This window comes from Siniperca chuatsi, linkage group LG21 (assembly GCF_020085105.1).
Source record: "Siniperca chuatsi isolate FFG_IHB_CAS linkage group LG21, ASM2008510v1, whole genome shotgun sequence".
In the NCBI taxonomy this organism is placed as follows: domain Eukaryota; kingdom Metazoa; phylum Chordata; class Actinopteri; order Centrarchiformes; family Sinipercidae; genus Siniperca; species Siniperca chuatsi.
The window spans coordinates 110,724-132,000 of NC_058062.1; the positions used below are offsets into that span (position 1 = coordinate 110,724).

General features: G+C 46.6%; 1 protein-coding gene across 1 annotated transcript; it reads right to left on the bottom strand.

Annotated features, from left to right (window-relative positions):
• Window positions 1–55: 55 nt before the first annotated feature.
• On the bottom strand, window positions 56–20,919 carry maptb (microtubule-associated protein tau b). The gene is given in 12 exon segments (XM_044181441.1): window positions 56–2,319; window positions 2,399–2,566; window positions 4,803–4,912; window positions 5,001–5,082; window positions 5,468–5,549; window positions 5,551–5,615; window positions 6,972–7,051; window positions 7,158–7,215; window positions 10,672–10,712; window positions 11,754–12,674; window positions 19,915–19,980; window positions 20,769–20,919. Coding segments are annotated over 12 exon segments (1,842 nt in total). The 5' UTR covers window positions 20,905–20,919; the 3' UTR covers window positions 56–2,286.
• Between the last annotated feature and the right edge of the window lie 358 nt (window positions 20,920–21,277).

The window sequence follows — 21,277 nt, forward strand, 5'->3', positions numbered from 1 at the left end:
ATTAGTATAGATAAATAATAGATGATATATAATAATATACATGTGAGTACAAACATGGCCACAATGTAACTTTATTTTCAGCAAACAACAAACAGGTCAGATCCAAGAGAAACTTTATTGGTACAAAGCACTTCAACAAGCCGATAAGCAGAGAGAGAAACAGTATGGTTTTGGCACATGGATGTTTAATAAGAACCGGATTCTGGACACAAAGATGGCGCCTATTCATTCCGATGAGAATTGCTCGCCTGGCCCATATGCCAAAAAAGTTTTTAGCTTCTGGGTTTACTTCCAGGATCTGTGGCCAGCTGAATTTGGAAGTAGTGTTTCTCCCGCTGGCCCCGCCCACGAGTTCCTGCTCGGCCCATAGACTTTACACTGTGATGACGTCACAGATTTTGTCTCTTTTATAATGGTGGGCCGTAGGGAAATTTTTCGTTGCAATACCGCGAGTGACCACTGGAAAAAAATTGTCTGCAAGGCTGAGCGGCGGCACCATATCCAGGTCTTATTATACATCCGTGTTTTGGCACCTGGTATCAAACTGCATTCTGGGTATTTTTTATGATGATGGGGGGTGGGGTGCAGCACATCAGCATTCAGAAACACAGAAGAGATGATGATTGGCTGAGAGGTGACATTAGAGACTTAATATGATTGGAGGGATTTTATGAAGGAAGCTAACAGGCTAATCAAGAAAACTAACACGCTAGCCCCGGCTAGTTATCAGTTAGCATGGATTAGCATGTTCTCTGTTTTCTCCGAGATGATGGATCTCAGTTTCATCTCCTCAATGACTCCTGGAGCAACCTCCAGGATCCCCTTCACTTTATTCAACAACCTTGTAACCTCTTCAAGGACACGTAACACTGTTTCACAGACCGATGGAACCTCCTCAAGAACTTATGAAAACCATCTTGCTGATCCTGACAACTTTCTCGAGGACCCCTGGAACTGGAAATTTTTTTAGTCGATATTGAATAAAGATAACAATTAAATCAATGTTTCTGTTTCTTTAGATTCAGAACCTGAAAAATGACCAAGTGTTTGATTGGCAGGTCGTGTAAATAAATCTTCAGTTAAAATCATTTTCCAAAGTCAGACATCTTGTTTCCTTGTTTTTTGTCTCCAGCAGTTTCAGGTTGTTCTGACTGTTTCCTCAGAGTGAGACCTCATCTCTTTGTCTAACTATCTGACATTAATACCAAAACATCATTATTTGGTGTGTTTGGCTAACTTAGCCACCCTGCTGAAGGTCTGCTATATAATTGTTTAGAATTAGCTTTGTTGCTATGATGTGATTTGCTGTTAGCATGTTGTCACGTAATCGAAGTTTAAAATTTTCACATTTTCTCAACGAGGAAACATTTCTATCATGATCAGTGTTTGTATCCCACAGCCCTACCTGGAACTTCCTCAAGATTTATAGCACCTCCTCAAGGACTCCAACTTTCTTCAAGGACCCCAAAAACCTCCTCAAGTACTCCTGGAACCAACTAAAGGCCCCTAAAATTTCAAATTTCACCTCACAGAGAGAGGTCCAGGAACTGTTTAACCTAGCTTAGCACAAAGACAGGATGCATGAGGAAACAGCAAACCAAGCTTAGCATAAAGACTGGAAGCATGGGGAATCTACTAGCATAGCTTAGCACAAAGGCTGGATGCAAGGTTAAACTGCTAGCCTAGCTTAGCACAAAGACTGGAAGCAGGGGGAATCTACTAGCCTAGCTTAGCACAAAGGCTGGATGCAAGGTTAAACTGCTAGCCTAGCTTAGCATAAAGACTGGAAGCAGGGGGAAACTGCTAGCCTTGTTCCATCAGAAGAGAAAAAAATCCACCTCCAACAACTTCCAGTTGTCTGATTTACAAGTCAATTGAATGAGGGTTAGGGCTAGGCTAGCAGTTTCCCCGTTTCCAGTCTTTCTGCTAAGCTAGGCTAACCACATCCTGAATGTATCTGTACTGGACACACAAAGATGAAACTGATAATCCTCTTCTCCTCTGACTCTGAGAGAAAACAGAGACCAGGAGGGTTTACTTACCTGTCTGAGTGTTGCTTCATGTATTGACTAAACACCTGACTGACTCAACTGTGATTGGCTGTTGATCTGGATGAGCTGCGTTCAGAAGTCAGATTTAATCACTTTAACTTAATAAAAACTCTCCAATCCTGTTTGTGTGATATTAGATGAAGAAAAGGGCAGAATGATTTTTTTTCCTTTCTTCCATCAGGCAGTTTCCATGGTAACAGGAGGGAGCGGGGTCTACAGACACAGGGTTGTCCAATCACAGGCCTTGTTTGGCGAGGGAGGTGGACACCTGACAGGAAGAGGAAGTTGCTTGTTAATGTGTGTGTTTGACTTCCATGTTTTTTGGTCTGAACAGGTAAATCTCTCACCTGGTCGGCCAGGGTGTTGAGGGGCGGAGCTTCAGCAGCGTTAAGGCTTCCGGGGGAGGAAGTGTTGCTAAGTTGAGGAGGGGAGAAGTCAGGCTGGGTGACGATGTCAGCACCGTGGTCGGTTCGAGCTTTGGCATTTTCTCTGAAGTTTAGTTTCTGACTCTCAATCTGTCCACATCAATACAAATATTGTTACATTTGACAAACTGTACAGTAATTAATATATAAACATAGTTACATATGACAAATGTAATTTAAAATATATATAGACAGTTACTTGTAACATATATATATATATATATATATATATATATATATATATATGGTAAATGTAAAATATATAAATACAGTTACATGTTCATAACAGTCGACTGTATGGAACAACAGTTGGACTGCATTAGACTGTACAGGTGTTCCTAATAAGGTGGACACTGAGTATATATGTTATGCTGTAGTACATATAGAAACAGTTACATGTGATGTATGTAATATAAAATAAATAAAACGTATATACATAGTTATATAACTTATAAAATATATAAACAATATAATATAAACGATAGTAGAATAACTAAGCAAAGTTGTAACTTATGATATAAAATATATAAATAATCCAAAATATATAAGATGCATCAGATCAAAGTGTATTCTGGGTAGAGAGATCTGATGGTGTAACTAGTGTCTATTGACCTGCAGAGAGAAGGAGGAGTTTCTGATCTGTTTTCAGTTCCTGTTGATACAAACTCAACACTTCCTCCATGTTTACCTGTTGTCTTGATAAATGCAGTATGTTTATTTCCACAACATTCATGTGATACCACTCTCTCTAGCTATGCTGTTTCCAATCACTGATTAATTTAAGTTATTTGTTTGCTATTAATGAACTGTTAAGGAGGTTTGTAGGACGGTGTAGTCCCTCATTCGTCCAGGAGTGTTCTATCGTAGAAAAGGTTTCAGTCGCAGTCGTCTGGACGCTGTTTTCAGAATCAAGACGTTTCGGCTCCCATCCGGAAGTCATTCTCAATTGTGAAAAAATTGGACGGGAACTGGAAATTTAAACTACTCTGAGTTACATAAGCCCTGCCCTCAGGAAGGAATCTGCCTGAGTATCTGTTAATAGCTAGTTACACCTGAAACTGACCTAATAGTTTCAAGATGGCCCAGTAATCAGTAATCAGGCCTATTGTTCTCTGGCTGCATCTACTTCATCACTGCTAAGTGCCTGATTAGCATGTGATTGGCGTGACCAAGGTGATAATACACTCTGATAGACTTTGGGCAGATTAAATCTCAGACCACCATTTCTGTTCAAAGAGGGGTTTTCTTTTTTCACAAAAATGGCTTCCTTGACGCCCCGTTCAAACCAACTCTTCTCTCTACTATGCTTATGTAACTCAGAGTAGTTTAAATTTCCAGTTCCCGTCCAATTTTTTCACAATTGAGAATGACTTCCGGATGGGAGCCGAAACGTCTTGATTCTGAAAACAGTGTCCAGATGACTACGACTGAAACCTTTTCTACGAAAGGAGGTTTGTAGTTCACATAATGTTCAGTTACAGCAGCCCGCCTCGTTTGGACGGCATGTTAACGAGCATGTCAGGAGCCAATCAGCTCCTTCGAATGGTTAACTGGCTCATTTACTTTGCTGGTTCACTGCAGAGAGTTGGATGGATGTTTGGGATGAACGTTCTGCCTGTATAGGAGGTTATGTGTGTGGACTATGTCTGCTTTATTTTTTGTGCCTTCATTGTAAATATAAGATGAGCGTTCAGTGTTTTAATATGTGTAACTTTCTAGACTAGATGGCAACATGTGGCTGAGCAGACAGGCAGACGTCAATTGATCCGCAGCCTGAAACGTATTTGTCCTCATTGCAACTTGGTATTAACAAATTGTATATTTGCAGTCTTCTTGTTTATTTGTAAGTGTGAGAATTTGATATTGTTGCCAAACAAGTTTATTTATTGACATCAACAAACATGTGACTGCAGCTTTGTGTCACTTCCTGCCACCTCCTGACCCTCTCCAGGTGAGACACATTTTATCTCCAACCAGCCGACTGACAACATTATTATAATGTGCTATAATATTATATTATAGTATTATTACAATGTACTTTAATATTACAATATTATAATGTACATATTATATTATAGTATTCAGGCACCTTCACTACCCGGCCTTTATGTGTTAATGCCTCCAGCTGTTTACAGAAGCTGAATCACAGCTGGTTTCATTCATTAATGTCCATGTGGCTGTTTCACTTCCAGCTGCAGCGCCTCCTGCAGGACGACCTGCTCACTGTTACAGATGTTTTATCTGAATATTTATTTACATGATGTTTATTTAATATGTTGGTGTTACTGGTATGTTAGCGTGTTGTTAACGTGTTAGTAGCGCGTACCTTCTTCTTCCCCCCTCCCGGCACATGAGTGACGTTCTCCAGAGAACCGACTTTAGACTGAACAGCTTTAAAATCCACCTTCTCTGATTTAATCTCCAACTTCCCTCCACCTGACACACAACACACAAGTACATTTTAATACAATAACAACACAGTAGCAGAGTCACAGACTCACCTGTGTGTTTGTGTGTGTGTTACCTGGTTTGTGGTGGATGTTGTCTTTGGAGCCACACTTTGATGTCACATTACTGAGATCCAACTTCTTATGAACAATCTGAACCTACAGACAGACAGACAGGTGCGAGTCAGTATCTTCCTAATTAATTCTTCCTTCCTTCATAAATTTTTGAGTCAAACAGTTAAACGTGGGTGTGTGTGCGCGCACGTATACTTGTATGTCTAACTTTGTGAGGACCTTGGGAGTGAGGACATTTTCATTTTGGAAAGTGGTGACATTTTGGCCAGTCCTTATTTTGGGACAGACGTTGAAAGGTCTGTTTGAAGGTTCAGACTTGGTTTTAAGGTTCAGATTAGAAGGTTAGAATCAGGTTTAGGTCAGGGTAAAGGTTGGGGTAAGGCATTTGGTTTTGACGGTTTAGCAGCTAGGGAATGCATTATGTTAACAAGGGTCCTCACAAGTATAGAAAGGCAAACATGTGTGTTACCTTGCCCCCTCCAGGTGAGTGTTTGAGGTTCTCCGTGGATCCGACCTTTGACCTCACATTGCTGAGGTCAGGCATGGGGTGGGAGGGGAGGGGGCGTCCGTCCACGAGCAGAGCTGGGAGACCTGGGGGGGGTCCGAACCACCGCCACCTGTAAAACCAGTAAAACAAGTAACACCCACAGAACTAGATAAACAATTAAAACCAGTAAAAACTCTCAGGGCAGTTAAACCTTGTAGAACCTTCAGATAAAATCCATCCGAGACCAGTATAAACCAGTAGAACATGTATAAAAATGATCATAACCACCAGCTACCAGCAGCACCACACTAGCAGAATCAGTATAGAACAATTAAAACCAGCAGAACCAGTAAAACCAGTACGATTATTAAAACTATTGTAATGGTCACAGGTGGTCGTGGTGGAAAGACAGACAGGTGAAGGTAATTATAGATAATAATAATCAATGATAACTTGATTGCTAAACTAAATGAACTGAAACCGACTCTGAGCTCAGAGAACGACTGTTAACCAGGCGCGTACTAATAGATGTATTTTAAGATTTATCAATAAATGTACCGACAGATGTATTAATAACTGTACTGATATACTGATTAATACATTTATTAAAAGATGTATTAACATATGTAGTAATAGATGTATTAATAAATGTGTGAATAGATGTATTAATGGATGTATTAATAAGTGTTAATAAATGTAATAATAGGTGTGTTGATAGATGTGTCAATAGATGTATTGATGTGTATTAATAGATGCTACACGGCTCTTCCACTCAGCCAGTGGTCACTAACGGTACTGCAACTAAAAATATTTTCCCCATAGAATTCCATTATAACTGAATTTTGAATCCATGAAGGTTTTATATTTGTAAAATATTATATAGGGGGTCTAGAAAAGACATGTTAAAGTGTGTGACATCGCAATGTAAAGTCTATTGACCAAGTGGGAGGAACACTACTGAGCATGTGCAGTGGGACACACAACACAGACTCTAGAAAACTTTTTTTTTTTTAAATTGGTTTGTGCTCAGGGAGTGATTTTCATTGAAGGGTCCGGTATCCATGTTGTTAAAAACAGACAAGGATTGGACGACGCTGCAAGAGTGAGTGAAGCGAAGGCAGAAAGCCAGTCGAGTTAGTACTAGCTGGTACTATGGATGGATGGACTTGTATCTATACAGCCCTTTTCTGGTCTACCGACCACTCAATGCACTTTACAACACTTGTCACATTCACACATACATTCATACACTGATGGCAGAGGCTGCCATGCAAGGTGCCAACTGCTCATCAGGAGCGATACTGTGCTTCCTATCCAAAGCCACACACACGGCGACGGCACAGATGTTCAGAGCCGGGAATCGAATCATCGCCCCTCCGATTACTAAACAACCCGCTCTAGCACCGGAGCCACAGCCACTCTCAAACCTTCAGATACCAGTACTACTCAGACAGAGGTCAACAGGTAGTTAGACAGGTGTTCAGACCTTCTTGACGTCTCTGTTCGGAGTGGATGATCGACTGGCAGGAGAACGACTTCCTGGACTGCTGACTCCGTCTACTGACTCTGACAGACGGACAGTTGGAGAGACAGACAGGTGGACAGACAGCCAGGTTAACTGGGTCAGACTGGTTGAACTGGCGTTACTGGTTGAGCTGGTGTAGTGTTGTACCTGTACTCTTGGCTGAGATCATCTTGGCTGCTTTGGCGCCCCCTGCTGTCCTGGAAGCCTGAAACACAAGCACGTTATTATTATTATTATTATTATTATTATCATAAATCATTAGGGCCCCATTGTTTGTTTTTATTATTCTTCTTTCTTAATGTTCTGAAGTTTTCGTGCAGCAAAAACCTTAAGACCCAAAAGTCACCAAAATAGGCAGGTGGGTTGCAAATTCCACCCACTACTCAGACACATAAAATGACATCTGCATCTTTGCTCCAAAGGTCTTCTTGGTGCGGTTTGTCAAGCAGGTAGCAGGAGAAACAAGGTTTTGGACCCAAAACACAGACACCAAAAGGCTTACATGGACAACTGGCAGGCAGAGAGCAAAACCTGGGAATAACAGTCCATAAACAAAGGCAACAAATCTGTAAGGAGTAGGCCAACAATCCCAAGTCCAAAACACGCAGAAGTCCAATAACCAGAAGAGCAGGTGAGATCCAGGTGAACAAACACAGTACAATGATACACAAGCACAGGAAACAACGGTTGGGACGCTTGACACAAGGTACAATGACGATCTGACACCGAACAAAGGAAACACACAGGCTTAAATACACTCAGGTAGAGTCATCGAGTTTGCAATGAAGTCTCTCAAGCATTCAGTGATCCATGTGTGCAGCATTGAGTCATATGCTTTCTTGTAATCAATCCAGGCAGTGCACAGGTTGGTGTGTCGGGTTCTGCAGTCTTGGGTGACTGTTCTGTCAACCAGGAGTTGGTGTTTGGCTCATCTGGTTTCTTTGCCGATGCCCTTCTGTGCTTTGCTCATGTATTGATCCATGTGCCCACTTATCTTAGCCACGATGATGCTGGTTATTGGCCGATAGTTGGATGGGACTGTACCCTTTGAGGGATCCTTAAGGATCAGGATTGTACGCCCTTCGGTAAGCCATTCAGGGTGCGTCCCATCCCTTAGCAGCTGGTTCATTTGTGCTGCTAGGCGCTCGTAGAGTGCAGTGAGCTTCTTTAGCCAGTAGGTGTGGATCCTGTCAGGGCCCGGTGCTGTCCAGTTCTTCATACCTGAGACTCTTTCTTGGATGTCTGCCACTGTGATGGTAATTGGATTCTCTCAGAGCCACCAGCCACTGTGCATCGCTGTTGTGTGATGCCTACCTCTCCCATTTACTTTTCCAGTACTGTTCAGTTTCCAGCCTTGGTGGGTTTGCTCTGCTGCTATGACCCTGCCATTGAGTGTACACTTTTGCAGGTTGGGTTGCGAACAGCCGGTTTATTCTTCTGGCTTCATTATCTCTCGTGTATCTCTTTAGGCGGCTGGCCAAGGCTTGGAGCCTTTGTTTGGCAGTTTCAAGTGCTTCAGGTATGGGCATCTGGTTGTACCTCTTGGGTACTTGCTTTCTCATTGCACCTCTCTCAGCCTCTGTCAGTTGGCTCACTTCTCTCCGTGTCTCCTTGATTTTAGCCTCCAGCCTTTGTTTCCATGGTGGGTACTGTCTCCCATGGTTGCTCTTATAGCCAAGCATCTTGAGGATCACTGCTGCTGAATTGTATATCAGCTCATTGGTTTCGGTGATGGTTATGGTAGGGGCTGGTAGGGATCGCTCTCAATGCTGCATTCACATCTTCTAGGAGACTTTCTGATGGTACTTCACTTAGCCGTTGTAATTGCCGTCGGGGGTTGCCTTGCATTTATTCTCGCCATGATCTTATCTTTCAGGTCAGTCGCTGCCTCGTTCAGCGTGATTGCACTTGTTGGGGCTTTGTACCCAATCTATGGTTGGGGAGCGGCCGCTGGCTCCCCTCTGACTTGTTGTCCTGGCTCTCCCTTGCCGTAGCCGTAGTTGTGTTGTATCTCGTCAATCTTAAGTTGTGATCAGTTGGGAACACTGAGCTACTAGTTGCTTCGCTGTAAGCCTTGATTGTGGGTTTCGAAGTAACCATTCATCCCACATCCCACATCCTGTGCACCCCTCTCCGTCTTGTTCCAGTAGCCCATTTTTCATCACGGTGCTCTGGATCCCCAGCACCTGATGCAGACCTTGTTTGGCTGGGCGACGTCTGAGCCGGCATCTCATATCTTTCATCGTCACTCATCATCATTGCATGAGGTAGGCAGTAGTGAAGGGTCTTGCCTAAGGACCCACACTGGATGATCGTCATTGCTCAATGCGCCCCAAGGGGGATTTGAACCCTGGTCCCCCGAAAGTCCTGTGACTTACTAATATAGTAAGTATCTTTGCAGAATTGTTGTAATTCAGCCACATTGGAGGGTTTTCGAGCATGAACTGCCTTTTTAAGGTCATGCCACAGCATCTCAATAGAACTCTGGTCAGGGCTTTGACTAGGCCACTCCAAAGTCTTCACTTTGTTCTTCTTCAGCCATTCAGAGATCCCACAACAACATCCAAAGAACTGCAGGCCTCACTTGCCTCAGTTAAGGTCAGTGTTCATGACTCCACCATAAGAAAGAGACTGGGCAAATGGCGACACAAACCACTGCTGAGCAAAAAAACATTAAGGCTCGTCTCATTTTTGCCAGAAAACATCTTGATGATCCCCAAGACTTCTGGGAAAATACTCTGTGGACTGACGAGACAAAAGTTTAACTTTTTGGAAGGTGTGTGTCCCATTACATCTGGCGTAAAGGTAACACTGCATTTCAGAAAAAGAACATCATACCAACAGTAAAATATGGTGGTGGTAGTGTGATGGTCTGGGACTGTTTTGCTGCTTCAGGACCTGGAAGACTTGCTGTGATAAATGGAACCATGAATTCTGCTGTCTACAAAAACTCCTGAAGAACATCCGGCCATCTGTTCGTGTCCTCAAGCTGAAGCAAACTTGGGTTCTGCAGCAGGACAATGATCCAAAACACACCAGCAAGTCCACCTCTGAATGGCTGAAGAGGAACAAAACGAAGACTTTGGAGTGGCCTAGTCAGAGTCCTGACCTGAATCCTATTGAGATGCTGCATCATGACCTTAAAAAGGCAGTTCATGCTCGAAAACCCTCCAATGTGGCTGAATTACAACAATTCTGCAAAGATGAGTGGGCCAAAATTCCTCCACAGCGCTGTAAAAGACTCACTGCAAGTTATCGCAAACGCTTGATTGCAGTTGTTGCTGCTAAGGGTGGAGCAACCAGTTATTAGGTTTAGGGGGCAATCACTTTTTCACACAGGGCCATGTAGGTTTGGATTTAGTTTTCCCTTAATAATAACAACCTTCATTTAAAAACTGCATTTTGTGTTTACTTGTGTTATCTTTGACTAATATTTAAATTTGTTTGATGATCTGAAACATTTAAGTGACAAACATGCAAAAAAATAAGAAATCAGCAAGGGGGCACACCACTGTGTATATATACACATATACACACACACAAACACACACACACACACACACATATATATATATATATATATATATATACACAGTGATAGTACCTGGTAATACCAGTGTTTGCAACAACAAGAGACAACAAATTGAATTGTTGATTTTACCTTCATAGCTTCTTCAGCAGGTTCCTTCACAGCTGCTTTTTCTGAACAAAAGAAGAAGAAACAGAAGGAGGAAGTAACGTAACAAGAAGAAGAAGAGGGAGGCTGTGTCAAAATCACATACTAACGTACAGTCTGTTAGTGCAGTACATTCTCGATAAGTATGTACTGCATACTGCCTGCTGGCCGGCTGGCTAGCTAGCTGCCCTGCAGGCGCTTGTGGAGCATCTCAACTCTGAAAATGTTGGAGCACTTTTTCGATTCTCCATCCGTTTTCTTAAAACTGCCAATATTCGAAATCTACACAGTTGATTTCTCGCCTCAAAAATTAAGTGACGAAATAGCACGAAAACTGTAAAAGAAACTACAGTGAGGTGCTAGGCCATCTGCCTCGCAGCCCGCCATTGGACAGTCTGAAGAGACGCAATGCATTGTGGGGCGGTTGAGTATGTGCAGTAAGCTCACAGCGAATACTCAGAAATTCTTGCTAATATTTACATCTTTACATCCGGGCATTTCTCACATACACAACATCCACAAACTCTGCAGTTGGAACGCATTACATACTCAGTTTGACGTCGTACTTAGGGTGAAGAGTACGTTAGTATGCGATTCCGAACACAGCCAAAGTGACGTAACAAGAAGGAAAGGAAGTGATGTAACAAGAAGGAAAGGAAGTGATGTAACAAGAAGAAAAGGAAGTGATGTAACAAGAAGGAAAGGAAGTGATGTAACAAGAAGAAGAGGAAGTGAATTATTATTGATGACTAAGTGATGTGTGTGTTTATCTGCAGAGAAAAACAAGAACATCAACAATAAACAGAAACATGTTGGAGGGCAGCAAACAGGAAATATAAGCAGAGGTCAAAGGTCGGGGGGGTCATCCTGTTTCCATGACAACCATAAGGTCACGCAGAGGTCAACAGGAAGCGTCCAGTCTGTGTCACTTTCAAAACAAGAGACAAAAACATGAAATGTTCCTTTAACGTCCAGAAACATGACACAGAGGAGGAGGAGGAGAAAAATAAAGAGGAAGAGGAGAAAGAAGAAGGAGGAGGTGAAGGAGGAGGTTCAGAATGACAGACCTTTCTTAAGAGGAGGAGGCGCGCTCGTTTTCTTGGGTGGAACAGTCTGTTTTGGAGAGGAGGAGGTGCTTGTTTTCCTCACTGAGGCAGCTCCTGTGGGTGGAGCTTTGGTTCTGGAGGGAGGAGCTGCAGTAGAAATCAAACGTCTCTTCTCTTTGCGGACGACACCGTTGGTCAGGGGAGCGTTTGTTTTATCAGCGGGGACCTGCTGGTCTTCAGAGGATGGAGGGGCGGGAGCTGATGGGTGGATCAGTGTTTTCTCCTCCTGGACGTCCAGCTGCTCCTCAGCAGGAGGCTCTGAGCTGCTGCTTGTTTTTTTAATCTCTGGGGGAGGGTGGAGCTCTGAGGACTCCTCCTGCTCCATCACCCCCTCCTCCTCCGTCACTTCCTCTTTCTCTCTGTCAATCATTTTTTCCTCCTCCTCTTTGTCAGCTCCTCTTTCGTTAGGAGGAGGTGTGATGGAGGAACAGGGAGTTTCTGCCTGACCTTCCCTCTGTTTCTTCTCCTCCATCTCTCCATCTCGTCCTTCGAGCTGCTCCTCCTTTTTCTTCATCACAACTCCTTTCTCCTCCGTCACCTCCTCTTCTTCTTTATCCATCATTTCTTCCTCCTCCTCTTCGTCAGCTTCTCCCTGCTCCTGTTGTAAAGGAGGAGGTGTGATGGAGGAGCAGGGAGTATCTGGCTGCCCCTCGTCTTTCTTCTCCACCTCCTTCTCTTTCTCTTCATCTCCTAGTTGCTCCTCTTCCTCCTCTTTCTTCATCATGGATCTCCCCTCTTTCTCCTCCTCATCCCACCCCTCTGGCTGCTCCTCAGAGCTGCTCCTCATCAGTTTACCTCCATCTTCTTGCTCCTCCTTCACCTCCTCCTCCTCCACTCTGCTTCCTTTTGAAAGTTTGTCCAGAAAACTGGCAGAGTCGGGGTCTGAGGGTGGAGGAGGAGACAGGAAGACAAGGAAGTGGAGGAGGAGAGGAGAGAGAAGATGATGAAGGAGGAAGAGGAGACAATAGGAGGAGTAGAAGGAGGAGATGAACACAAACACTGAGAACAAACATACAAACTAAACATATTGACTGGATGTATTTTAGCACGTCACCATGGTAACAAGGATGTTTTTTGTTAAAGTAGTTGCTAACGGTAACAGGAGACACTGAGAGACTTCCATAAACAAGCTGAGGAGGACGAGGAGGAGACACTGAACGATTCTCCACCTGTCTGTCTCCACACTCTACCTGTCTGTCTCCTCAGTCTGTCTGTCTGTCTCCTCAGTCTGTCTGTCTCTCTCCACCTGTCTGTCTAACTGTCTGTCTCCACACTCTACCTGTCTGTCTCCTCAGTCTGTCTGTCTCTCTCCACCTGTCTGTCTAACTGTCTGTCTCCACACTCTACCTGTCTGTCTCCTCAGTCTGTCTGTCTCTCTCCACCTGTCTGTCTTTGTCTGTCTCCACACTCTACCTATCTGTCTGTCTCTACCTGTCTGTCACCTCAGTCTGTCTGTCTCTCTCCACCTGTCTGTCTTTGTCTGTCTCCACACTCTACCTATCTGTCTGTCTCTACCTGTCTGTCACCTCAGTCTGTCTGTCTCTCTCCACCTGTCTGTGTCCAGTCTGTCTGTCTGTCTCTACCTGTCTGTCTGTCTCCACACTCTACCTGTCTGTCTCCACAGTCTGTCTCTCTCCATCTGTCTGTCTGTCTCCACCTGTCTGTCTCCACACTCTACCTGTCTGTCTCCTCAGTCTGTCTGTCTCTCTCCACCTGTCTGTCTTTGTCTGTCTCCACACTCTACCTAACTGTCTGTCTCTACCTGTCTGTCACCTCAGTCTGTCTCTCTCGCTCCACCTGTCTGTCTCCACACTCTACCTGTCTGTCACCTCAGTCTGTCTGTCTCTCTCCACCTGTCTGTGTCCAGTCTGTCTGTCTGTTTCCACCTGTCTGTCTCCTCAGTCTGTCTGTCTCTCTCCACCTGTCTGTGTCCAGTCTGTCTGTCTGTCTCTACCTGTTTGTCTGTCTCCACACTCTACCTGTCTGTCTCCACAGTCTGTCTCTCTCCATCTGTCTGTCTGTTTCCACCTGTCTGTCTCCTCAGTCTGTCTCCACCTGTCTGTGTCCAGTCTGTCTATCTCTATCCACCTGTCTGTCTCCTCAGTCTGTCTGTCTCTCTCCACCTGTCTCTCTGTCTCCACCTGTCTGTCTCCACACACTACCTGTGTGTCTCCTCAGTCTGTCTGTCTCTCTCCACCTGTCTGTCTGTCTCCACCTGTCTGTCTGTCTCTACCTGTCTGTCTCCACAGTCTGTTTGTCTCTCTCCACCTGTCTGTCTGTTTCCACCTGTCTGTCTCCTCAGTCTGTCTCCACCTGTCTGTGTCCAGTCTGTCTGTCTCTCTCCACCTGTCTGTCTTTGTCTGTCTCCAGTCTGTCTGTCTCTACCTATCTGTCTGTCTCTACCTGTCTGTGTCCAGTCTGTCTGTCTGTCTCTACCTGTCTGTCTGTCTCCACACTCTACCTGTCTGTCTCCTCAGTCTGTCTGTCTCTACCTGTCTGTCTGTCTCCACACTCTACCTGTCTGTCTCCTCAGTCTGTCTGTCTCTCTCCATCTGTCTGTCTGTTTCCACCTGTCTGTCTCCTCAGTCTGTCTCCACCTGTCTGTGTCCAGTCTGTCTGTCTCTCTCCACCTGTCTGTCTTTGTCTGTCTCCAGTCTGTCTGTCTCTACCTATCTGTCTGTCTCTACCTGTCTGTGTCCAGTCTGTCTGTCTGTCTCTACCTGTCTGTCTGTCTCCACACTCTACCTGTCTGTCTCCACAGTCTGTCTCTCTCCATCTGTCTGTCTGTTTCCACCTGTCTGTCTCCTCAGTCTGTCTGTCTCTCTCCACCTGTCTGTCTGTCTCTCTCCACCTGTCTGTCTCCTCAGTCTGTCTGTCTCTCTCCATCTGTCTGTCTGTTTCCACCTGTCTGTCTCCTCAGTCTGTCTCCACCTGTCTGTGTCCAGTCTGTCTATCTCTATCCACCTGTCTGTCTCCTCAGTCTGCCTGTCTCTCTCCACCTGTCTGTCTTTGTCTGTCTCCAGTCTGTCTGTCTCCACACTCTACCTATCTGTCTGTCTCTACCTGTCTGTCACCTCAGTCTGTCTGTCTGTCTCTACCTGTCTGTCTGTCTCCACACTCTACCTGTCTGTCTCCACAGTCTGTCTCTCTCCATCTGTCTGTCTGTTTCCACCTGTCTGTCTCCTCAGTCTGTCTGTCTCTCTCCACCTGTCTGTCTGTCTGTCTCCACCTGTCTGTCTCCACACTCTACCTGTGTGTCTCCTCAGTCTGTCTGTCTGTCTCCACAGCCTGTTTGTCTCTCTCCACCTGTCTGTCTGTTTCCACCTGTCTGTCTCCTCAGTCTGTCTCCACCTGTCTGTGTCCAGTCTGTCTGTCTCTCTCCACCTGTCTGTCTTTGTCTGTCTCCAGTCTGTCTGTCTCTACCTATCTGTCTGTCTCTACCTGTCTGTGTCCAGTCTGTCTGTCTGTCTCTACCTGTCTGTCTGTCTCCACACTCTACCTGTCTGTCTCCTCAGTCTGTCTGTCTCTCTCCACCTGTCTGTCTCCACACTCTACCTGTCTGTCTCCACAGTCTGTCTCTCTCCATCTGTCTGTCTGTTTCCACCTGTCTGTCTCCTCAGTCTGTCTGTCTCTCTCCACCTGTCTGTCTGTTTCCACCTGTCTGTCTCCTCAGTCTGTCTCCACCTGTCTGTGTCCAGTCTGTCTATCTCTATCCACCTGTCTGTCTCCTCAGTCTGCCTGTCTCTCTCCACCTGTCTGTCTTTGTCTGTCTCCAGTCTGTCTGTCTCCACACTCTACCTATCTGTCTGTCTCTACCTGTCTGTCACCTCAGTCTGTCTGTCTGTCTCTACCTGTCTGTCTGTCTCCACACTCTACCTGTCTGTCTCCACAGTCTGTCTCTCTCCATCTGTCTGTCTGTTTCCACCTGTCTGTCTCCTCAGTCTGTCTGTCTCTCTCCACCTGTCTGTCTGTCTGTCTCCACCTGTCTGTCTCCACACTCTACCTGTGTGTCTCCTCAGTCTGTCTGTCTGTCTCCACAGCCTGTTTGTCTCTCTCCACCTGTCTGTCTGTTTCCACCTGTCTGTCTCCTCAGTCTGTCTCCACCTGTCTGTGTCCAGTCTGTCTGTCTCTCTCCACCTGTCTGTCTTTGTCTGTCTCCAGTCTGTCTGTCTCTACCTATCTGTCTGTCTCTACCTGTCTGTGTCCAGTCTGTCTGTCTGTCTCTACCTGTCTGTCTGTCTCCACACTCTACCTGTCTGTCTCCTCAGTCTGTCTGTCTCTCTCCACCTGTCTGTCTCCACACTCTACCTGTCTGTCTCCACAGTCTGTCTCTCTCCATCTGTCTGTCTGTTTCCACCTGTCTGTCTCCTCAGTCTGTCTGTCTCTCTCCACCTGTCTGTCTGTCTCTCTCCATCTGTCTGTCTGTTTCCACCTGTCTGTCTCCTCAGTCTGTCTCCACCTGTCTGTGTCCAGTCTGTCTATCTCTATCCACCTGTCTGTCTCCTCAGTCTGCCTGTCTCTCTCCACCTGTCTGTCTTTGTCTGTCTCCAGTCTGTCTGTCTCCACACTCTACCTATCTGTCTGTCTCTACCTGTCTGTCACCTCAGTCTGTCTGTCTCGCTCCACCTGTCTGTGTCCAGTCTGTCTGTCTGTCTCTACCTGTCTGTCTGTCTCCACACTCTACCTGTCTGTCTCCACAGTCTGTCTCTCTCCATCTGTCTGTCTGTTTCCACCTGTCTGTCTCCTCAGTCTGTCTGTCTCTCTCCACCTGTCTGTCTGTCTGTCTCCACCTGTCTGTCTCCACACTCTACCTGTGTGTCTCCTCAGTCTGTCTGTCTCTCTCCACCTGTCTCTCTGTCTCCACCTGTCTGTCTCCACACTCTACCTGTCTGTCTCCTCAGTCTGTCTGTCTCTCTCCACCTGTCTGTCTCTCTGTCTCCACCTGTCTGTCTCCACACTCTACCTGTCTGTCTCCTCAGTCTGTCTGTCTCTCTCCACCTGTCTGTGTCCAGTCTGTCTGTCTGTCTCTACCTGTCTGTCTGTCTCCACACTCTACCTGCCTGTCTGTCTCTACCTGTCTGTCTCCACAGTCTGTCTGTCTCTCTCCATCTGTCTGTCTGTTTCCACCTGTCTGTCTCCTCAGTCTGTCTCCACCTGTCTGTGTCCAGTCTGTCTGTCTCTCTCCACCTGTCTGTCTTTGTCTGTCTCCACCTGTCTGTCTCTACCTATCTGTCTGTCTCTACCTGTCTGTGTCCAGTCTGTCTGTCTGTCTCTACCTGTCTGTCTGTCTCCACACTCTACCTGTCTGTCTCCTCAGTCTGTCTGTCTCTCTCCACCTGTCTGTCTCCACACTCTACCTGTCTGTCTCCACAGTCTGTCTCTCTCCATCTGTCTGTCTCTCTCCACCTGTCTGTCTGTCTCTCTCCACCTGTCTGTCTCCTCAGTCTGTCTGTCTCTTTCCATCTGTCTGTCTGTTTCCACCTGTCTGTCTCCTCAGTCTGTCTCCACCTGTCTGTGTCCAGTCTGTCTATCTCTATCCACCTGTCTGTCTCCTCAGTCTGCCTGTCTCTCTCCACCTGTCTGTCTTTGTCTGTCTCCAGTCTGTCTGTCTCCACACTCTACCTATCTGTCTGTCTCTACCTGTCTGTCACCTCAGTCTGTCTGTCTGTCTCTACCTGTCTGTCTGTCTCCACACTCTACCTGTCTGTCTCCACAGTCTGTCTCTCTCCATCTGTCTGTCTGTTTCCACCTGTCTGTCTCCTCAGTCTGTCTGTCTCTCTCCACCTGTCTGTCTGTCTGTCTCCACCTGTCTGTCTCCACACTCTACCTGTGTGTCTCCTCAGTCTGTCTGTCTGTCTCCACAGCCTGTTTGTCTCTCTCCACCTGTCTGTCTGTTTCCACCTGTCTGTCTCCTCAGTCTGTCTCCACCTGTCTGTGTCCAGTCTGTCTGTCTCTCTCCACCTGTCTGTCTTTGTCTGTCTCCAGTCTGTCTGTCTCTACCTATCTGTCTGTCTCTACCTGTCTGTGTCCAGTCTGTCTGTCTGTCTCTACCTGTCTGTCTGTCTCCACACTCTACCTGTCTGTCTCCTCAGTCTGTCTGTCTCTCTCCACCTGTCTGTCTCCACACTCTACCTGTCTGTCTCCACAGTCTGTCTCTCTCCATCTGTCTGTCTGTTTCCACCTGTCTGTCTCCTCAGTCTGTCTGTCTCTCTCCACCTGTCTGTCTGTCTCTCTCCACCTGTCTGTCTCCTCAGTCTGTCTGTCTCTCTCCACCTGTCTGTCTGTCTCTCTCCATCTGTCTGTCTGTTTCCACCTGTCTGTCTCCTCAGTCTGTCTCCACCTGTCTGTGTCCAGTCTGTCTATCTCTATCCACCTGTCTGTCTCCTCAGTCTGCCTGTCTCTCTCCACCTGTCTGTCTTTGTCTGTCTCCAGTCTGTCTGTCTCCACACTCTACCTATCTGTCTGTCTCTACCTGTCTGTCACCTCAGTCTGTCTGTCTCGCTCCACCTGTCTGTGTCCAGTCTGTCTGTCTGTCTCTACCTGTCTGTCTGTCTCCACACTCTACCTGTCTGTCTCCACAGTCTGTCTCTCTCCATCTGTCTGTCTGTTTCCACCTGTCTGTCTCCTCAGTCTGTCTGTCTCTCTCCACCTGTCTGTCTGTCTGTCTCCACCTGTCTGTCTCCACACTCTACCTGTGTGTCTCCTCAGTCTGTCTGTCTCTCTCCACCTGTCTCTCTGTCTCCACCTGTCTGTCTCCACACTCTACCTGTCTGTCTCCTCAGTCTGTCTGTCTCTCTCCACCTGTCTCTCTGTCTCCACCTGTCTGTCTCCACACTCTACTTGTCTGTCTCCTCAGTCTGTCTGTCTCTCTCCACCTGTCTGTCTCTCTGTCTCCACCTGTCTGTCTCCACACTCTACCTGTCTGTCTCCTCAGTCTGTCTGTCTCTCTCCACCTGTCTGTGTCCAGTCTGTCTGTCTGTCTCTACCTGTCTGTCTGTCTCCACACGCTACCTGTCTGTCTGTCTCTACCTGTCTGTCTCCACAGTCTGTCTGTCTCTCTCCATCTGTCTGTCTGTTTCCACCTGTCTGTCTCCTCAGTCTGTCTCCACCTGTCTGTGTCCAGTCTGTCTGTCTCTCTCCACCTGTCTGTCTTTGTCTGTCTCCAGTCTGTCTGTCTCTACCTGTCTGTGTCCAGTCAGTCTGTCTGTCTCTACCTGTCTGTCTGTCTCCAAACTCTACCTGTCTGTCTCCTCAGTCTGTCTGTCTCTCTCCACCTGTCTGTCTCCACACTCTACCTGTCTGTCTCCACAGTCTGTCTCTCTCCATCTGTCTGTCTGTTTCCACCTGTCTGTCTCCTCAGTCTGTCTCCACCTGTCTGTGTCCAGTCTGTCTGTCTGTCTCTACCTGTCTGTGGACAGTCTGTCTGTCTCTCTCCACCTGTCTGTCTGTCTCTCTCCACCTGTCTGTCTCCACACTCTACCTGTCTGTCTCCTCAGTCTGTCTGTCTGTCTCCTCAGTCTGTCTATCTCTCTCCACCTGTCTGTCTAACTGTCTGTCTCCACATGTCTGTCTCCACACTCTACCTGTCTCCTCAGTCTGTCTGTCTCTCTCCACCTGTCTGTCTGTCTCTCTCCACCTGTCTGTCTCCTCAGTCTGTCTGTCTCTCTCCACCTGTCTGTCTGTCTCTCTCCACCTTTCTGTCTCCTCAGTCTGTCTGTCTCTCTCCACCTGTCTGTCTGTCTCTCTCCACCTGTCTGAGTTCACAACAGTCGGTGTCCACATGAACAGGAAACGTGCATACTGGACATTAATCTCGTCTTCGTGTGAATCTACAGGCGTCGTGTTCGAACGTGATCTACGGTTAATCAGAAGTTAATATGAAGCTTCAGTCTGAGATCTGATCAGCTCCATTTTGATCACTACTGCCCTTCTCCCTTTTTATTGATTAGCTAAAAAGGGCTAAATGGCTAACAGACTGATTAGCAGTCTGCGGCTTTAATCTCTTTGATCTTAACTCGTGTTAATAATCAATAACATGTTGATCGGCTCAGAACTTGTTCAGAGACTTTAGTCTCCACCCCCCCCCCCCCCCCCCGCCCCCTCCATCCACAGTGACACCAACCTCCCATCATGCTCTGCGCTTCCTGGGCGGGGCCATCTGGGGCAGAGTATCCATCCATCATCGCTCCTACAGAGGAGTGAGGAGAAGAGGAGGAGATCAAGAGGAGGAGGAGGTGAAGAGGAGAGGAGAGGAGGAAGAGAGGAGGAGGAGGAGGAGGTGAAGAGGAGAGGAGAGGTGGAAGAGAGGAGGAGGAGATGATGAGGAGGAGGAGGACGTGAAGAGGAGGAGGAAGAGGAGGAAGAGAGGAGGAGGAGATGAGGAGGTGGAGAGGAGAGGAGAGGAGAGGAGGAAGAGAGGAGGAGGAGGAGGAGATGAGGAGGTGGAGAGGAGAGGAGAGGAGGAAGAGAGGAGGAGGAGGAGGAGGAGGAGGTGAAGAGGAGAGGAGGAAGAGAGGAGGAGTCAGTGAGCATGCTCAGTAACAGAGTAAGTCCTCCATGATGATGCAGCAACCAACACAATAAATTCAGTTTCTATTAAAATCTACTGATACCTCCACCTGTCAATCATCCGCCCTGACACACGAGCACGCGCACGGTCACGTTACCCTCCCTGTCTCTGTGTGTTTGATCTGAAACCGCATTAGCCTGCAGGCTTACAGGCGGCAGCGGAGCGGCGCGCGGAGCGGTGAACCGGGTGGTGACAGGCGGTCACAGAGCGGAAAAATACCGCTGCACGCGTCTGACGCTTCTGCCGCCTCCGAGCCTGCAGACAGCGGGGCGGCAGAGACACATGGAGCAGAAACAAAGAGACAGAGGAGGAGAAGACAGACAGGGAGAGAGACGGACAGGTGAAGGACAGACAGAGACAGACAGAGACAGAGAGACAGACAGGTGATGTATGTTTCAGTGTCTTACCTCCTTGCTGCTGGCCGTCTGTCTGCTGCTCCACCCTGCTGCACTTCCCACCTGCTGCCGCTGTTTGACTGGGGTCGCTCTGCTGCTGGTGCATGCTGGGAGAGGAGACTGATGTTGCCATGGTAACCTGCTGCATCACCGCACTGTCACACAGACAGGAAACGAAAATGAAAAAAATACGAAACAGAAAAAATACATATAAACGACTACTGTAAACATCCAGCGTGAGAAAAGTATAAAGTATAATCTACCCAAAGTTATAACAGTAACATACTGCGTACAAACTAACGCATCAGTATGAATAATGCATATTCATATTACTGTATAATAAAGCCCTGAACCTCCCTGCTGCATAACGAGAACTTTTACGTTTTACTTTTTAGGCCTACATCTTGCTGATAATACTTCTGTCCGACTACTGATTCAAGAGTACTGGACTTTACTCGTAACAGAATATTTTTACATCGTAGCGCCTTTTACTGCAGTAAATATCAATAAATCTGAATTCC